Source organism: Hydractinia symbiolongicarpus, chromosome 3 (genome assembly GCF_029227915.1).
Source record: "Hydractinia symbiolongicarpus strain clone_291-10 chromosome 3, HSymV2.1, whole genome shotgun sequence".
In the NCBI taxonomy this organism is placed as follows: domain Eukaryota; kingdom Metazoa; phylum Cnidaria; class Hydrozoa; order Anthoathecata; family Hydractiniidae; genus Hydractinia; species Hydractinia symbiolongicarpus.
Genome location: NC_079877.1, coordinates 13,919,865 through 13,939,082, shown reverse-complemented (window position 1 = coordinate 13,939,082; position 19,218 = coordinate 13,919,865). Strand labels below are relative to the sequence as shown.

The 19,218-nt window shown below is 32.3% G+C and overlaps 1 protein-coding gene across 1 annotated transcript; it reads left to right on the top strand.

Moving 5' to 3' along the window:
* The first annotated feature begins 1,390 nt into the window (after positions 1–1,390).
* On the top strand, positions 1,391–17,743 carry LOC130635871 (multidrug resistance-associated protein 1-like). The gene is made up of 20 exons (XM_057445387.1): positions 1,391–1,734; positions 2,153–2,258; positions 3,157–3,218; positions 3,991–4,122; positions 5,735–5,992; positions 6,669–6,846; positions 7,312–8,544; positions 9,871–9,954; positions 11,144–11,237; positions 11,353–11,397; positions 11,492–11,718; positions 11,835–12,347; positions 12,546–12,745; positions 14,627–14,753; positions 14,996–15,097; positions 15,566–15,712; positions 15,870–16,028; positions 16,324–16,490; positions 16,798–16,992; positions 17,439–17,743. Exons 1-20 carry the CDS (start codon positions 1,463–1,465, stop codon positions 17,572–17,574), a joined length of 4,437 nt encoding a protein of 1,478 aa, XP_057301370.1. The 5' UTR covers positions 1,391–1,462; the 3' UTR covers positions 17,575–17,743.
* The last annotated feature ends 1,475 nt before the right edge of the window (positions 17,744–19,218 follow it).

The following is a 19,218-nucleotide window of genomic DNA, read 5'->3' as shown; positions in this document are numbered from 1 at the left end:
TTTCCGATTTTTTTCCTGGTTTATTTCACTCTTATCACTCCCGTGAGTGTTCTTTAAGTAGTGTAAAAGTGCTAAATATCTGTATTATAATACCTGTATACGTCTGTCTGTCTGTCACGCAAAATGGTAGCTTAGCTGCGCAATAGCAAGAAGCACGCAATGCGGTATAAAAAGGACGGGCGAACCCGGGGGTTTTTTTCACAGGCTACCGACTAGTATTAACAAAACATCTTCGTTCATTGTAGGAAGTAATTTATAATAGGTAAATACCATATAATTAAATTTAAGCAGTGGACGAAGAGACGCTGACACATGCCACACGTTGCACTTACTGCAATGGTCTGTCATTTTGTTTGTAGTGCTATTATTTCAAACCTTATTCCCAGGGTTATATTTTCTCTGTATGTTATCTATTATCTATAACAGTGGTAAAAATGGGAGTCATTTTTTAATTATTCAGGTCAAGTTTTGTTGGTTAGCTTTTGGGAGACGGCTTGTTTGGAAAAGTTGTTTTTATATTTTTAGATCTTTAAAAGTAAAACAAGAAAAATACATTTCCAAAAACAACAACTTGCCCCTTGAAGTTTTTTTCTCATGTATCAATTTTCATACATCAAGATTTTTTTTGTTATTTTTTTATTATATAGTACATGTTTAATCAAGAGATATTTGATTAAAGAAATTTTTTTTAATTTTTAAACTCCCTCAAAGACAAAGTATCGGACTAATTTAGGGACGGTCTGTACCATCGCTATGAATTAAAACAAGTATATATGATGGCTTCAAATCATATTCATTATTTTTTTAAAACCGCTAAGATTATTTCATAAAAAGAACGAGAAATAATTTGGAAGTTTCTAATTTATTTTATTTTTAAGCTCAAAAATGATATGCAATGGAAGTGAATGGGAAACGATTAGGAAATGATTTTGAAAATATTTTGAAGTGAATCTAAAAACAAAATCTATAACGAAGTTGGAAGCAAATATGGAAACTACTGGTTCTCTCAATGCAATTAAAATGTGATAAATTTATTATGTAAAATTATTTTCACACATTCTTTTCACACCTCCACATGTCACAAAAATTTTCAAGGTTAACTTGAACTAGTAAGATTGTGTATTCATAGTTTCCAAACAACTGTTATCCTGGCAGGTTTTTGCATTTTTTTGATCCTATTTTGACGGTTTTATAATGATCTATGGCAATGTTTTTAGGGAGGGAGTTATCTATTAGAGTGCCTATCATAACTGGGTTTGCATAGCTCAAAATTATCTCTAGGGCTCCCCATCTAAGCCATGGCCCCTCCTGGAAAAAATTAACAAGGTACACCCCTCAATATTTGTGAGGCTAGCCATGTAAAATATGCACGTCTATTATCTTATTTTAATTGTATTTTCGCTACAATTGATTTTAGCAAAACACAACATATAAAAAAAAGAAAAAGCACTAATATAACACTATGAACAACAAGAAGAGACCAACAGTGCCACCCTCACAAATTGTAGCATTGTATGATTATAATCCACTAAATGATGAAGTTCAAGATGCAAATTTTCCTTCTTTCGCATCGCCAGAAGTCAATGTTCAACTTTCGTTTAAACGAGGCGAGACATTAGAAGTAATTAGTAAAACGCTTGATTGGTGGCTGGTTTGTAAATCATCTGCACATGGGAAAGAAGGATATGTACCAAGTGTTTATTTTGCACCTTTGTGTAATGTATCAGTATCATGGTATGTAAATGATTTTAATTAATTTATTATTTCTTATTTTCACTGTATATATTATAATAATCAAAAAACATAACTGAAACGCTGTTCAAATAGAAGACTGTTAACACTGTCTGTCTGGTGTAGGAGTTGAAGCTTGACCTCAATAGACTCCTACTATCTCTGGATTTTAGAACTAAAGTAACCATGCCTTAATGTAAAGTAGGTTGGCTTAAATACAACACATTCTCCAACGCGTTAAAATTCTTTATTAAAAATGAAAGCAAAAACAGATAAAGTTGTTCTATGTAAGATTATTTCTTACTTTTTAAAAGAGGAGCATCCAGTAATCCTCTACATGGAGATTTGCATTGTATAACCACAAACTTAACATTGGGACCTGCAAATTCATGTTCTAGACTTATGTTTATTTTGTCTTTAGTGTAAATGGAAATGGAGATTCGGAGCATACTAAATTGGTTCCATGTGTTTTTGATAAATTCTTTGACTTAAAATACTTTCCAAATGCACCTGAAGCAAAAGCAAAGGTATTTGAACATTTTGTGGTGTAAATCTCTATTAAACCTTGTAAATCACAATTAGTTTGAAGGAAAAAAGTATATACTATGAGGGTCCACTTATTTACACTTGTTTTAATTTAATGAAAATTTACTTTGTCAAGTGTGAGCTAACAAAATGGAAACTGGTAAATCCACAAAACAGCTATTGTAACACAAATTATGCTATATTTTTGGAACCACGTGTTAAGTTTTTTATAGCTGAATAAGAGCTTTGCAACCATATTTTTTTCAATGAACAAAAATTTTGCTGGAAGAAGTGTTCGACAAAATAAACTGAAAGGGTGAATTTTTGTATATAATTTTTTTTCTCTTTTTTGGAGTTTTTTTTATGGAAACATTTTATCATCACTCTAGAGATAATTTATTTGCAGGTTCCCTTTAAGTAAAGAATTTAAGGTTGTTTTTTTTAGAATGCTTATTTTTTGTAATACTGCAAGACAACTTAAAAACTTGGCATATCTTATGTAGAAATATCTCCAAAAAATAAAATACCTGCACATATAATTTAAAATTACATGTTTACATGTTGTGTCATTTTTCTTATCTGGTACTATTAAATAAAAAAATTTCTTTAACTAACGAGCAGGGCCTATTATCTGGCCATAATTCAGGCTAGTCCTATTTGATTCTCGCTAAATACTTCAGGCAAGTCTGTCAAGTATAAGAATGTCACAAGTCCAGAAAATTCTATTTACAATTATTTGGTATAAAGAGTAAAGACTTCAATGTGATAAAAAGTTACATCCATAACAGCATTAACTCATGTATTTCCATTGGTTGTTGTCATTTAAAAGTTAGTTTAGTTAAAATATCTTGTAGAATGAGTCCAGACCTATAAAAAATAACTTGTTTTATTCACTATTAGTTACCATGTCCTGAAGATTCTGCAAACATTTTTTCAAGAATTACATTTTGGTGGATGAATAAGTATGTATAATTATGTCTAACTAGAAAACTTTTCAGATTTTTTCAGTTTTTACCAGGGAATTGGACTTCTAGCCAATTTTCGTGTTTTTACCTGCAAACTATGCAAAAATTGTGGTAATATTTTTAAAACATTATTTCGCTCTCGGAAAAACAAATTTGAAGCTTTCGATGATGTCACAGGAAAGTACTGACATAAGTAAAATTTCCATATTTTTGAATAAAACTTGTGTGTTTTTTTTTTTTATGAAAACTTTTTGCTATCTTTGCAAACTTTCAGGAGATTTATCTGACAGTTTGACCAAAATAAATATTTTCTTAAACAGCACAATAATTTGAATTGATTTAGATAAACGTTTTTTTTTTGTCGTGGGGAAAAGCTGCAAGGCCCAAATAACTAAAAAGGAGATTGTCTGTATATTTTTTTATCAGAATTTAAGTGGTTGCTTATTTTTTGTATTTGCTGTACTACAAGACTACTTAGAAATTTGCGAAAATGTGCATTGTGTAATTTACATGCATTGCTATGCCTTCTGCACCCACAAGAGAAAGAGGCCTGCGTGAGGAAATAAAAGCAAATAATTCAAAATTTTGTAGTAATTTTTTTCCAAAAGAAAGAATCATTTAGGGGTGACAGATTTGGGGTATTAATAAATGTTGTTTGGTGCGAAGACTTGTGTAATGTTTTAAAAAGGAATTGTCCCTTTGCTATGTGTCCAGTTATTCATTTAATTACACTGTTGTTGTGTTTGTTTAAAAACATTGTTTGTTTTAGTTTGATAGTTACTGGTTTTAAGCGACCACTTGTGGATACAGACGTCTGGGAATTGCAGAAACAAAAGCAGACACATACAGTACATGAAAAGTTTAATGTTGAATGGAAGAAAGAGATTGAAAAATGGAAAAAGTAACTTGCTATTTTATTTAATTTTGATTTTTGTACATTTTTTTGTGAACAAAATTGTTTTCTTTTACTAAAAAATGCAGAATTATAGTTGCAAATAAGTCTCAGAGAATTTTGGAAAATACGAAATAAAAAAATTTAAAATACCCACATTTTTATCAACATTGCAGAATTAAAGTAATCATGACGCACTTCTACAAGTTGGACTTATGTGAAAAATATGCAATGATCCACTTTTTGTTAAAAGTTCATGTAATTCCATCTATTGCTTTTTTAAGTATTTGTTTTTCTTGCCACTTGACCAGCTCCTTCGATAAAAGATTTAAAACTAGCTCCAATTTAGCTACATAATGATTTTCATAGTCAAAAACCAATTAATAAATGCCTTTGCAACAAAATTACTTCGACCTCTGTACAAACGATTTCTTTTTAAAAAAAATTATTGAACATGCTTATACTCACATAGCTTAGCAATAAATCAAAACGTGTAGTATATTAGCAACAGGTGCTTGCATGACTTTTTTGTTTTGAATTGAAAAGGGATTATTTGAAGAAACAGGTTGTGAACTTTATGGATCTAGAGCCTACTGTACTAGGCCTATCTTATGCTTACTTAAATAGGTATGATGGAATGACAAACCTACTAATTCTCTCCTACGTTACCTAGTTATGAAAATGTAGCTGATAAAAAAAATCAACAGAAAAGAACTGCTGAAGCAAGCTTAAAACATTTTAATGGAAATTGTCTTAATGTATCCTATGATACAGTCAGACAAATTTTTTTTTCTTGTGATATTGTGTAGCGCAAAAATCATTATATACAAAAAGGTGAGAATGCCAGCCTCGTCTTCAGGCCTTTTGCTTCTCAACTGTCCTGGGCTTCCATGATAAGAGCTTTAAAAATGATGAAACAATGTCAACCAAAGTGCCTAGATGTTAACTGTGAGTAGCGATGATGGAAGTCAGCTCCAGGCAGTTTTGATTAGATTTACAATGCTAAAGAGACAGGATTTATAACTTGGTAATTTATGGTAAAATATTGATTTTTTATTCATATACTTATTGAGTAATTATATGCGGTGCAGTGTAGCATGTACCATCAATAAATTGCACAACTTACCTTCCAAAATAAATCCTTTTAAAATAAGAATTATACACAGGTATTTAATTTTTGTTTGATTGCTTAGCTTAGAATTATTATTCGTTCATAGAGAACGTTTTATCACTCTCAGGTAAGTCCAACTAGTAAAAGTACCTCAGGATCTCTTTAAGAATACAACAGTAGTTACTTCAGTTTTGCTTATATCTGTATTGAATTTTATGGTCAAATTACAGGAAAATTGCACACAAACAGGATGCAAAATAAAAAAAAATTGAGAATGGCTATCCATATTTGAAATATGCAGAATTTACGTTTTTAAATCCGAGGCAATGTTAATTCTGTATTCTTTTTTTCCCCAATCTTTTCTTAAGATATAACACTAGAGTATGAAACAAGTATAAAACAAACATTTCAGATTTTGTGTCTGTAATTCTGTTTTGCACAAAGTAAGTTTTTAAATAATGCAAAAATTCATTAGTGAGTTATAAAATGCAATCTGTTCTTTTGTTATAGTAGCCCAATGATTACTGAGAAGGTCAAAGAAAAAAAGAAAAAAGACAGCGAGGAAAAAGAAAGCCTAATGGAAAATGCTAACCAAACATCCTCTGTAAGCGGTGATGACAAACTAGAACCAAAATTCATAAAGAGACACCAATATAAACCATCCATCACTAAAAGTTTAGTCCGAGCTTTTGGAAAAATTTATGCTCTTGCAGCATTTTTCAAATTGATACATGATAGTTTGCTGTTTGTGAGTCCGTTTTTATTAGGGTACGAATTTTTTTCTTCACTGTTTGATCAAGTTGTTTACAAAATGTATAAGACTTAAAAGCTATTACATATTTTTTTAAACAACATCGGATTTGGATATTGCGCGTTTCACATTGTTTAATTTTTCTATATTTCAACGTTATATATATATCCATTTTCTTTTTCTTTGGTTGTTTGTCTCTGTCTCTTTGATTTTTTGTGTCAAGAATTTCCAGTGGAAAGCCAACACAATATTTATTTTTAAGCTTTTTCCTTCTTGACATCATACAAGGGGCACTAAAACTGCACAACTTAATATGAAAGTAATGTAAAGGTTTACTGTCCAAACAGTAGTATTTAGCAAAAATACTATACTGACTGAGACTTGCTGGCTGATAACTGGAAAAATAGCGTTTTATAATTTCTTGCCCTTTCCTTTTGAAATAATAAAATGGGTATTAAAGATATTGAAGATAAGGAATTTTAAAGAATAATGTTTATTTTGAAAACATTTAAAAATAAATTCGTATAAACAACCTTAAAAAACTGAGACTCAGCTTTTACAAGCAATACACCGTAGATTGTGTTAAGGTTATGTTCATGGAAAAGAATATATAAAATCTTATTCACTTGTAATTAGAGTTTGTTAAGTTATATAGTTTCCTTAGTAATAACATTTTTTACTATTACTACTTAGGAAACTCATCAATTTTGTCAAACAGCCTGGTGATGACAACACTTGGGGATACATATACGCCTTGATTTTGTTTGTGACAGTGACATTCCAATCTTTGGCTTTGCATCAATATTTTCAAAATGCATTTACAACTGGAATGTTGGTTAGATCAGCTTTATTGTCTGCTGTGTACAAAAAGGTTGGTTTATATTTTAAAGACGTTTTTATTTTGCTTGTCTTGTATAAACAATTTTTAAAGGTAAATTGTAGCATGGAGGTATAAAATTTATACCTTCATGACTTTAGGCTCTTGTTACATTGGACTTTTAATATTAAAAAAAAATTGATGTCTTTAATCAAGTCAGGAATTGTTGAAATATTAATTTTTACATATTGATAAAAATAAAAAAAATTACCTTGTGTAAGGATATTTTTTGATCTTTAAATGGTTTGAATTTTCCAGCATCAAAACGAAAAGTTGAGTTTTTTGACCAAAAGGCAAAATACTTGCAGAACTTTTGCGGGATATCGACATTTAGTGGGTTTTACCTTAAGTTGTATGATTGTTATAATTCACAAGAGCTCTGCCACTTGTGATTCTTGTTGTTGTGTATTTTTTGTTTGTTTTTGATTTTCAAGATGCCTGTAAGTAGATATTTTTTAGATGCTGAAATTAAGCAATGCTGGTCGTCAAGAATTTACAGCAGGTAGCATGGTGAACTTGATGTCGGTGGATGCACAGAAGGCAAATGAATTGATGATCTATTTAAACTTGATTTGGTCAGGACCATTTCAAATTTTAGTGGCTCTTGGATTTCTCTACAATCTAATGGGTGTGTCTGTTATTGCTGGCTTTGCAGTTTTGTTGTTATTAATGCCATTGAATATTTGGGTTTCTTCAATTGAAAAGAAAATGCATACAAAACAAATGTTGCACAAGGATGCTCGTAGCAAGCTTATGAATGAAGTTTTAGCTGGAATCAAGGTCCTTAAACTTTATGCTTGGGAGGAAAGCTTTATATCCAAAGTGATGGGTTATAGAAATGATGAACTAAAGCAGTTAAAGAAAGCTATGTACTTAAAAGCAAATTATTCTTTTACACTTTCTTGTACTCCCTTTTTTGTTTCTTGTGCCACTTTTGCTGTGTATGTTTTAATTGGAAACGATTTGACAGCTGAAAAGGCGTTTGTCTCCATAGCTTTATTCAACATTATCAGATTTCCTTTGTTTATTTTGCCTATGGTGATTTCAAATATAGCACAGTATATTGTGGCAGTAAAGCGGATATCAAAGTTTTTAAAAGGAGAAGAACTAGACACAACAGATATAACTAGAATTGAACCGAGTAATGAATGTGAAAATGCTATCACTATTAGAGAGGGTTCATTTACCTGGACTGAGCCAGAGAAACCTGTTTTAACCGAATTGAGTTTAAATGTTCCCCGTGGTAGTTTAACAGCAATTGTAGGACAGGTGGGAACAGGAAAAACTTCATTGTTATCTGCTATATTGGGTGAGATTCGCAAAATAAATGGAGAAGTTTGCGTGCAAGGTAATATTGCGTATGTTGCTCAACAAGCATGGATACAAAACCAAACATTACGTGAAAATGTTTTATTTGGAAAAAGATTTAACACGCAGAAATATCAAAACATCATAGAAGCTTGCTCCTTAAAATCAGATTTAGATGTGCTACCTATAGGTGATATGACTGAAATTGGTGAGAAAGGTATCAACTTAAGTGGTGGTCAAAAGCAGAGAGTATCCCTAGCTCGAGCTGTGTATAACAATTCAGATATATACTTACTTGACGATCCACTGTCTGCCGTGGACGCACATGTTGGAAAACATATTTTTGAAAACGTCATTGGTCCTAATGGTTTGCTGAAGAATAAGGTTTAATATTTTATTTTATTTTAGTGATAACCCACAAATTAAATGTATACACTAAATTTCAATCTGACATTGAATTTTCTTGTTCTGAACCTCAAATTCAAAAACCCTGAAATCCATGCATGAAAGAATTTATTATCAGATTGAAGGACAGGGTTCAGTGTGACCCTGGAAACCCTGGAGAAAATACCCTTTTTGAAAAAACCCAGGGAAAACCTGGAAAACTCAGGAAACTTTTTTCTAGGTCAGGGAAAACTCAGAGAATTTTTTTAATCTTATATAATTGCAATTACTTGAAGCTAAAAAGAAAAGGCTTAACTGACTTAAATGACCATATGAATTTATTTTTGTTTGTTACATTTTGTTTACTCTTTTACTTTCTTACTTTGTAAGATATCATTTTGGAAAGTTACTGCATTAAAGAGATGATATGTTTTGTAAGTTCCAGTAAAGTTTAACATTCTTTCGCAGTTCGGACAGCTCAGGGAAAAATAGTATCCTTGTGTATAGACTCAGGGAAAAAAGGGTCTTTTTCTTGAGTTCTCCCAGGGAAGAACATCTACATTCATTGAAATTTCAGGGGAAAATATTCTGATAAGCCACTCTGAACCCTGAAGGACCAATGTTTTTTTGACTTTGAATTCATGCTTAAAGTCATGACTTTAAGCACGAATGATAAAAGTAACACCAAATTCCCAATTTTTGTACTTTAAGTGCTACTCTTATTGCTACAGAGGTGATGAAATAAATAGTCTTTGCCAAACAATACAGAGTTTGCCCTTATTTTAAATTGTACATCCGATTCTCAAGTATTTCATGTGTAGTGTATCTTCATCTGTGTGTAACATTGTTCGGTTTTCACCTTGCATGCTTTTACAACAGCAGATAATATTAAATTATAATACCCGTATGCGTCTGTCCGTCATTCAAAATCCTCAGGGATTTTTCAACATATAAAAGTCACCGAAAACCTGCTACCTTTTCTACATACAAAATATGAGTATAGTACAGAAAACCTAAAATAACTATGACATCATAACCATTATAATTTTAAATTGCTCTTCTTCAGGATTAGAGTGAAAATAGGTAATAAAAAACACATTTCTGTTTTCGTCCCATCATACTTTTCATTTCAACTGAAAAAAAACAAAAAAAAAATTTGACCTCTGTTCCCCTTGTACAGTCTGATCCAGAAAACACTATTTACATACACTAAAATTTGTTAAACAAATATACTTGTGCAACCTCATTAACAGTACAATTTGTTGCACCCCTGTATTTGTCAATGAGTTAAACAGCAATTTTCACACTGTTAATCTGTTTCTTTAGACACGCCTACTGGTGACTCATAATTTGAGTTTTTTACCCCAAGTTGATCAAATCGTTGTGTTGAAGAAGCATCACATATCTGAGGTTTGAGTTTGTATTTATCTCAGTTTGTAATCTGGTGCGTATTTTATACATCAAGTAAATCCTTAGCTCTAAAACTTGTTGAGAATTGAAAAGCTTGTTTTTGCTTTTGTGGCCTCCATGCTAAAGGAAAGAGTTCTTAGGGACATACACATTGGAACATTAGATATTAAAATAATAGATTCTTTTTTGCCACTAACAATGGTGAGAAATTGTTTGATAGTCTTAAGATATATAATGGAATATATTGGATGAATTTTTTAAGGAATTTTCTGAAATTCTATTGTATTGGAAATGTACTTCATAGTAGCCACTTTTTTAAGCTTATCCTGGTGTTTTACAGTCATCGATCTTCCTGTTTGTTTTCTCACCACCATAATCCAGTTTTCGTTGGTTGCCCTGGGTCATTGATTTCCGCCAGTGAAGGCGGAATCTTTAAAATCGCCTGAGGAGATAGATAGAGACAGCGCAGCTAGGCTGGACGCCCCAAACTCATCCAGGCTAAAGTCTAAATCGTCGTTTTGACATAGTTTTTTTTTTTTTTGAGAACGAGGCTAAAATGAGTTTTCACCCAATTCAAAGTTTATATGCTCTCGAAAGTTAAAGCTCGTGCAATTTAACATAATGAAGATCGTCTTATAATGCGCCATCTTTGATGTTATTAACGTTTCCCTTTAATAATTACGTCATTTCCTTTTCTTTTGCAAGCACGTAGACTAAAGCTATATTCAGCAGAACTTATTAATTACTTATGAATTTTAATTTAAAGAGGAATTGTTGAGGCTGAATATTTTTGGTGAAAGATAATGTATGTAATATAATCCATAAAATCGTGACTATAAAGGAAAAAATTTAGTCTGAAAATAACTTTTCGTAACTGATTATTTAGAAAAAAATTGCTGCCGTCTTAAAAGATATTTTCCAAGGTGTTTTCATTTTGTTTTATTGTTCATCAATTTTCAGGTTTATTATTTTTTTTAAAAAATTGTTTCTATGGAGAAATGAAGTTTCTATGATTTACAGTTAAAATAATAATCAAATATTTAATTTTAAAATTTTAGAATATTCAATGATTTTGTTCCCCCATATTACTCATTCCTCTTCAAAGCTCAGTACTTTTTCAGATTATTGCTAATGGCGGAAATCTTTAACTCACAGGGCTTCTTGTTTTTATTTGTTTTGATTTGATTAGGTTGGTACGTATGATGAGCTTGTAAGAAATGATGGTGATTTTGCTGAGTTTCTACGAACCTATCATAGTGAAGGTGACAACGAGGAAGTACAAGGTGTGTAAATAAAAAGTTTGCCTTTAGATTCACTTTCTGTTTCCTGTTTGAAAGTAATTAAAAGTAATCAGTATAGTCTATAAACAGAAATTATTTCTACTCTTGTATTTTTTAGATAATATTGTCGTGGATAGTCCGGTGAAACAAGCCAGCAAAGACAGTAAGTACTATAACTCTTTGGTCACGTGGTTGTCACAATATTTTTATAGAAACCTTTGTAGCAAACAACTTTTGTGCTTTTTTATATATTCCAGTCTTGGATGTTCCGGATGTTAAGATAAAAGATTCGTCAAGCAGCGAGAAGTTGTTAAAAAGCAAAGCTATTACTGCCAGTACCTATTCACTATTTGATGGTATTGATGGCATAGCCACCGAGGAAACGGCTGTACAAGAACTTTTGCTGAGGCGTGAAGAATTAGATCGGCAAGACCAACAACTTTTTGGTTCCATTATTCAAGAGGAAACTTCAGAGACAGGGCGTGTATGTACTGTTTTTGGTTGTTTACTCAGTTTTATATGTATTTATCTGATCTATGATTGCAGTTAATTTATTTTCACTAAACTTTAGTGTTGTAGGTCAATTCATTTGCTTTTCAGGTAAAAAGTTCAGTATTTGTATCCTATGCGAAATCTATTGGTGTTGTCATCTCTATATTCGTTGTGTTGTTCGGCATAGTATCAGAAGCTCTTTTAATTGGCTCCCGCATATGGCTGGCTGAGTGGAGCACTCAGACAAATATCACCAATTCGGAGCGGGATTTTTATTTAGGTGTATACGGTGGGTTAGGTCTAGGTCAAGGTTTGGCAGTTTTCGTTCAGGCATATGCTCTAGCATTTGGCTCAATTCTAGCATCTAAGAATTTACATAACTCTTTGCTTTGGAATGTCATGCGATGCCCGATGTCATTCTTTGAGACCACGCCCATGGGTAGGATTGTTAATCGGTTCTCAAAGGATATCAACATTATTGACGAGATCATCCCACGAAGCACAAAATCTTTCATAACTACGTTTATGACGATGCTTGGAACAATTTTTGTCATCTCCTACTCAACTCCTATATTTGTGGCGGTGTTGGTGCCAATCGCGTTGCTTTATGTTCTCACTCAGGTAAGTGTGGAATAGTTTATATGAAAAGTTGTAAATTTCTGTTTTTTCTGTGATTTATTATTTCTCATGTTGGTCAATAAATGTTTTCTTCAAGAAGATTTTTTGCAAATGAAAAACTTTTTTAATTATAAAGAGGTCTGTTGTTCTAATCTGATTAATTAACTCGTTTTTCAAATTTTTTGTTGCTTTCTTTTTCAGCGTTTTTATGTGGCTTCATCTCGTCAGTTAAAACGCATCGAATCTGTAAAGCGCTCTCCCATATACAATCACTTCTTTGAAAGCATCAACGGTGCGAGCACGATAAGAGCATATGGAAAGGATGAAGAGTTTGTAGTTGATAATGAAAGTAAAATTGATGACAATCAAGCTACATATTACCCCAGCGTTACATCGAACAGGTAAGTTATGACGACATTGCTAATCATTAACGTCATCACGACATTGCTAATCAATGACGTCATCACGACATTGCAATCACTGTAAACGGGGTTGTACCATGCACTGTTGTTTTGAAATATATTGTTACAAGCTGGTGAGCTTGTATTAAAACGCAAATGTGTCCTACAAAAATAGGAATTTTTGCCTCTCTGAGCACCGGCACGGGAGTAGTCGTGTGTTCGAATATCATCTTGGTAACTTTTTTTTTTTTTTTTTACTTTCCACTATCTTACCTGCAAGGATAACTTTCCAACTCGTAACTAACTATGACCGAAATGATCAATTGCAACGTCACAGATTCAAACTTCGTACCTAAACTCTCTAAGTACTTCGATGTCATCTAAATGACGTTTCAGTCCAAAATTGGTATTTGTTTTCGACAAAATATGGCACACTTAACAAAAAAAAAGTATGCTGAACATAATAGTGACATCATAATTTCAATTTTTTGTCACTTAAATGTCATTTTAGGCCAAAATTGGTCTAAAAATTAAAACTACTTTAGTTTCGACAAAATTTGGCATAGTTAACAAAAAAAGTAAGCCGAACATGATGGTGGCATCAAAATTTTGATTTTGTGTCACCTAAATGCCGTTTAAGCTCATAAACGTTTCAATCGTGCAACTTTCAACCATGAATGATAGGTTGTATTAGAAATTGTAGAATTGGGTTGCATTGTGGATATTTCATGGTTGTGCATTTTTAATAGTGAGATGGTTTAAGCAGCCCCTGCATCTTGTTTATTTTTTAAAAAGATAAGTGTTCAAAAGCTTTATTTAACTAACTGGTAAATTAAAGGTGTTTCCATTACTGAATTACTTAATTTCGCAAAATTTTAGGTAGGGCTTGTGGTCTTTCTTCTTCCTGTCGGTCAGATCGTCCCAGACTGATCCAAAATTGAAATTTCGAGGAATTTTCCGTTCAAGAAGATCTCACATATCAATTTTGAAAATTAACAAATATTATTGCCTATCTGAATAGCACAATATGTCGAGTCTAACTTCGTAAGAGAAATCACAATTTGATAAACAGCTTTTTGTAAACTTTGTTCGCGAGGTTGTTTGCGTATATCATACGTCTTGGTGTTACTAAAGACAAGATCAAAAAATGCTAAATAACTTGGCAAAAAGAAATAACTCCCAAATAATTTGTCTTTGGTAATAATGATAGCTTTTTCCCGTATTGAACTTCGATGTGTTTAAAGGCAATGCAGGGTGTCCATTCAGAGAAGTTTGGAATTTTTAAGGAATTTCGAGAATATTGTCAAAACGTCGGGAAAAAGTCAGGAATGCAAACGTTTTGATTCTGTCGGGATATGTCGGAATTTTACCCCTAAACAGTCGTCAATGATTGAATTTCAATTCTGTTCTTAAAGAAGGAACATTCATTTTCTACTGTCTATGTACCCTGTCCAACAACCCATGCTAGCTAAGAAAACAGACATCAAACCGAGCACAGATGATGAAAATAATTTATTCGTACACTTATTAGATTTAAGTTTTTAGGGTAATCTAAATTTTGAATAAGTATGAAACATGAGGGAAATATCAGGAAAATTTCAGAAAAGAGTGATAGCAATTTTCGCGGCGACCAAAAAATTGAGAAAATAATCTGGATGTTTGTTTCAGTAAATCATGATTATACTTGTTAAAAATATTCAAAAAAAAATAAATGTAACAATTCTGTGTGTTGACCTTTTACTTAAAGTTTTTTTAGGTAAGCAGGAATGTTTTTTCCCTTTCGAAGTCACTGCTTTTGTTATTTAGGAAATACTATTTGCCTTAAAATCAGTAAAATATTTTTAAAGTTCCACTTCTTGATCAACTTTTCCCTTTCTTTAGATGGCTTGCTATGCGACTAGAGTTTTGTGGGAATATGATCACTTTTTTTGCTGCTATGTTTTGTATAGTTCAACGAAACAAAATTTCTGCAGGAATGGTTGGATTGTCAATCTCTTACGCGTTACAGGTTAATGACTCAGTATTTTTCTTGTTTTTGTTTTTTTCACAAAATTAAGTCACACCTTGGCTTTACTTACCTCATAAAACATTTTTACGCTGGTACAATTGTGTTCAAACTCTCCTAGACAACAACCTATTATCGGATTTGTTATGCATCGAATTTACACTGCGTAGAAAAGGACCATGAAACACAGGTAAAATAAAGCAAAATAATTTTTCTTGTAGAACTTTACGTGTCTTTTGTTCTAGGTCACTCAAACGTTAAATTGGCTAGTCCGTATGACCAGTGAAATTGAAACCAACATTATATCAGTGGAAAGAGTGAAGGAATACATAGAATGTCCCACTGAGGTATAAAAGTTGTTTTTTATACAGATGTTGTAGAAGATATTACAACCGGTATAGTAATTTAGCAACGAGATTCTAAAATAGTAAGGAGTAGAATGAAAGTTAATATGACAGTGTTCTTACGCAGTTTGGAAATCCTAGAAATGGATGTTTTGGACTGAGAAAGAACCTCCTCTGTTCGTTAAGTAGGCTAAAGTTTTCTTGTACCCGTAACAATTTTTAATGCGGAAGTTTTCATTTCATCCTACTTCGGTTCCCTGTAGAACCTAAACTGTTCTTTGTTGTTTATTTGAGAATACCTCGAATCTTGAAAGCTATATTAGGTACAGTACTAATTTTTCTTTTATTACAATTAATTTTTCGCCACTTTTGAAACTTTCTTCCGAAAATAATTTTCTCCCCTAATGTTGCAAACATACTAAAAACACAGTAAATTATTTGCTCACATGAAATCTTACGCTTTCTTATCAGGCTGCCGCTGTAGTTCCTGAAAACCGACCAAAGGATGAATGGCCTCAGACTGGTACAGTGACCTTTCAAGATTATTCTGTTCGATATAGACCTGAATTGGATTTAGTTCTAAAAAGATTAAGTTTCAATATTGGTCCAACTGAGAAAGTAAGGATGTGAAATTTTAGAAGATCTTGTTCATTCGATTGCTTGCTTAATCGTTTGTTCGTTTTGAGCAATTACTTGTAGATATGCTAAATCGTTTGTTCGTTTTGAGCAATTACTTTTAGATTTGCTAAAGCGTCTAAATATTCTTAATATTTAGATAGGTGTAGTTGGTCGGACTGGTGCTGGCAAATCTTCCACAGCGCTCGCTTTGTTTCGAATCATTGAATCTGCTAGCGGTAGTATATCCATTGATGGGATAGATATCTCAAGTATTGGTCTGAAGGATTTGCGATCAAAATTAACTATTATACCTCAGGTACGGAGGATAGAGAGCAGTTTTAACTTGTAATCGGTTGGCTTGAAGCGTCACGCTGACACTAAGAAAATCTTGAAATTTTAGGTGTTTTAAATGACTTGGGGAAAACCATGTTGATAACGTTTTTGACTTCACTCAAATTATTCAGATAGTCTGCTTTACCACTGTTAACAATGGCGTTCAAAAGTTTCTACATGGATAGATATTCTGTCACCTCGGGAGATAACTTATGATGAAGCAGAAAAAATAAAAGCTTTATTTTGTTTTATATTTATATTTTTATTTTATATTACAGGATCCTGTTTTGTTTTCGGGTTCTCTTCGTTTTAATTTGGATCCATTCGAGCAGTTTACTGACGCTGATTTGTGGAATGTTTTAAATGTTGCACATTTGAGTACGTTTGTGAGTGAATGTTCTGATGGTTTGTCACATGAAGTGGCTGAAGGAGGTGAAAATTTGAGGTAGGGATATTTTCAGTCAAGAGATAAGATAGCTAAGCTAAATTTACCAAATTCATCGGTATTTGTACCCAAATTTTATATAGTGTGTATATAGTGTGACTATATATATAGTGCGCATGCGTCGAGTATTGTTGACGAGTTGTTGTGGACCCTAAACAGGAGGAGTTTGTCGACTTTTTATTCGCACTTCAAAGGTCCACGTATAGTGATGTATCTAAGTAGACGCGTCAGCAGATTGAGGATATAATTTAAAAGTATTTAGCTACTATTATTTTCTCTATTATTTTTTTTTATTATTATTTTAAAGTGTTGGTCAACGTCAGCTTGTTTGTCTTGCGCGAGCTTTGCTTCGCAAAACTAAAATCCTCGTCCTCGACGAAGCCACAGCTGCAGTTGACATGGAAACCGATGCTTTAATTCAAGAGACGATCAGGAAAGAATTTAGTGACTGCACCATTTTGACTATAGCGCATCGATTGAACACCATTTTGGATTACGACAGGTAATTAACTAAATACTGCATTAGTAAGACGAGTGTTTGCACTCTCTGAGCTTTTTTGTATGTTTAAAATGAAAATATTTTGTCGGATTTATCCTTTTTTTTCTAAAATTTTTACCACTTATCTGTTCAGTCGTTGTTATTGAATAATGTAAATATAATCATGTCATGAACAAGCGAGTTTATTCTAAGCCCAGAATGAACTCGATTGTTCATGACGTAATATTTGTATTATCCCTTTTGCTTTAAATGATATATTAAAACTTTGAAAAAAAATTCGTATCAATACCCCTTGAATTTAAGCTGCAAGATTTTTTAAATCAGCGTTCATACCTTCGCCGTATGCAATTCTTCGTACTGAATCTTATTCAACTATTTTGCCCAGATCTTTTTTCGTAGATCAAAATTGTTCATGTGTTACTGAGATTTGAACCACTGTTATATTTTAGAATTTTGGTTTTGAGCGAAGGAAACATTGCCGAATTCGATTCACCTACGAATTTGCTATCTACCAAGGGTATATTTTACGGAATGGCAAAGGATTCTGGTTTAGTTGGTCAAAGTGCATCTAGTGGACCGGAATAAATGACCTGAAATGACGTACGTTACTAAAACTGGAATATACTGAAACACGTGTTCATATCATTTATTTTATTCAACAATTTCTGATGTTTCAGTTTGATTCAATAAATATGGCTGGGAAAATGTTTATTGTTAAAGAAGATTTTTAACATCAAATTCAGCCAATTCTTGAGATTGAGTCGTTTTAAATTTATCGAATGAGAAAATAAATGTTCTTTTATGCATGCATTTTCCAAAAACAAAAATTATAGGGAATACTTTTTATTTCTGTACAGTTGATTATTTATAACAGAGGTATATCTGTGTTTGCCTTGATATATTTAAGGGAAGAAAATGTCACGCGAAGAAATTTATACGGAAGAATCGAAGACAAAAAATGCGAATTTCGGTTCAGTTTGGTAGTAGAGTCAGAGATGATAGAGAAATCGTTAGTTGACTAGTGCATTGACAGGAAAAGAGTATAATTATGCAATAAGCATGCATTAATTATGCAATAAGCATGCATTAATTATGCAATAAGCATGCATTAATTATGCAATGAGAATTACACGTGTTTAAAAATATTACATTCTGTGGGTACTTGCTTGTGGTGTAGCGATATTTTGGAAATGCTTTATTATACCTGCGACATGACTAAAATATTTATCAAGTTTAAGATATCTAAGAATTGACCATAAAGTTGGATCCTACAAGTTTAAAAATAAAAAAAGATAAAAGTAGGCGAGAAAGAAATAAAAATGTTCATCATACGTTTAAAAACATAACTTTTTCCAGCTTTAGCTGAAATAAAAACACAGTTTACGACTTTTTCCGACTCTGTTATAGCAAAGACCGTTGGCCAACCTTTTTTATTTTTCAGAGAACGTTCCCGCTAACATTTCAAAAATAAATATTACTCCGGACTCAGGATTAGTAAAGGCAAACAATGTCACATATTCATATAGACATAATATATATACCCTGGCTTCGGATAAATAGAAACTCAGAAAAGCGCTTAGTACAGTTAAATTGTGTCGTCAATGCGTTTAGGCGTGCGTAATACCCTTTTCAAAAAAACTATTGATACTTCGGTTCAAATTAAGAACATGAGAAAACAGCCTGGCGTTACCCTATCCAGCTAAAAAAAGCACTCAGCAATTCTATTTTGAATAAAAGGTATCGCTACCTACCAACTGCATTTAGCATAGGAAATATTGATTAAGAATTTTCTTGTAGCTAGCCAAAAACTGCATTTAGCTACTTTTACTCTTCAGCCAAAAGTAGCTAAAGAGCTAACCCCAACATAAAAATAAATAATAATATACCAAACTTTAAAATAATAAGAATAAATAAGGATGGCTACAGCTTTAGCAGGATGCTGCCTTGAAATCTACGTTATGTAGCTAAAACTTTGAGATTGGTTTGCTTCAGATTTATACATGGCTAGAAAAAGTGATGATATTTTCATCTTAATATGTGAAGACATAGACGCAATGAAGAGATTACCTTAAACGTTGATAGAACTGAAATTTAGGCAGTTAAATAATTTTACTAACCCAACCAAATATTCCTCTTTCTTTTCTTCAAAAAATTTTGATTCGCAGCTTAGTGAAAAAGCCAGAGTATAACAAATACGGCGTCCTTAAACTCGGTCCCTCAGAAGAAACA

Excerpts from the sequence above, each read along its gene's own strand:
- LOC130635871 (XM_057445387.1), top strand. The coding sequence starts at position 1,463 with ATGAACAACAAGAAGAGACCAACAGTGCCACCCTCACAAATTGTAGCA. Across the intron at positions 5,993-6,668 it reads GTGAGTCCGTTTTTATTAGG|GAAACTCATCAATTTTGTCA; the intron begins GTACGAATTTTT and ends ATTACTACTTAG. Across the intron at positions 14,754-14,995 it reads CAATCTCTTACGCGTTACAG|GTCACTCAAACGTTAAATTG; the intron begins GTTAATGACTCA and ends CTTTTGTTCTAG.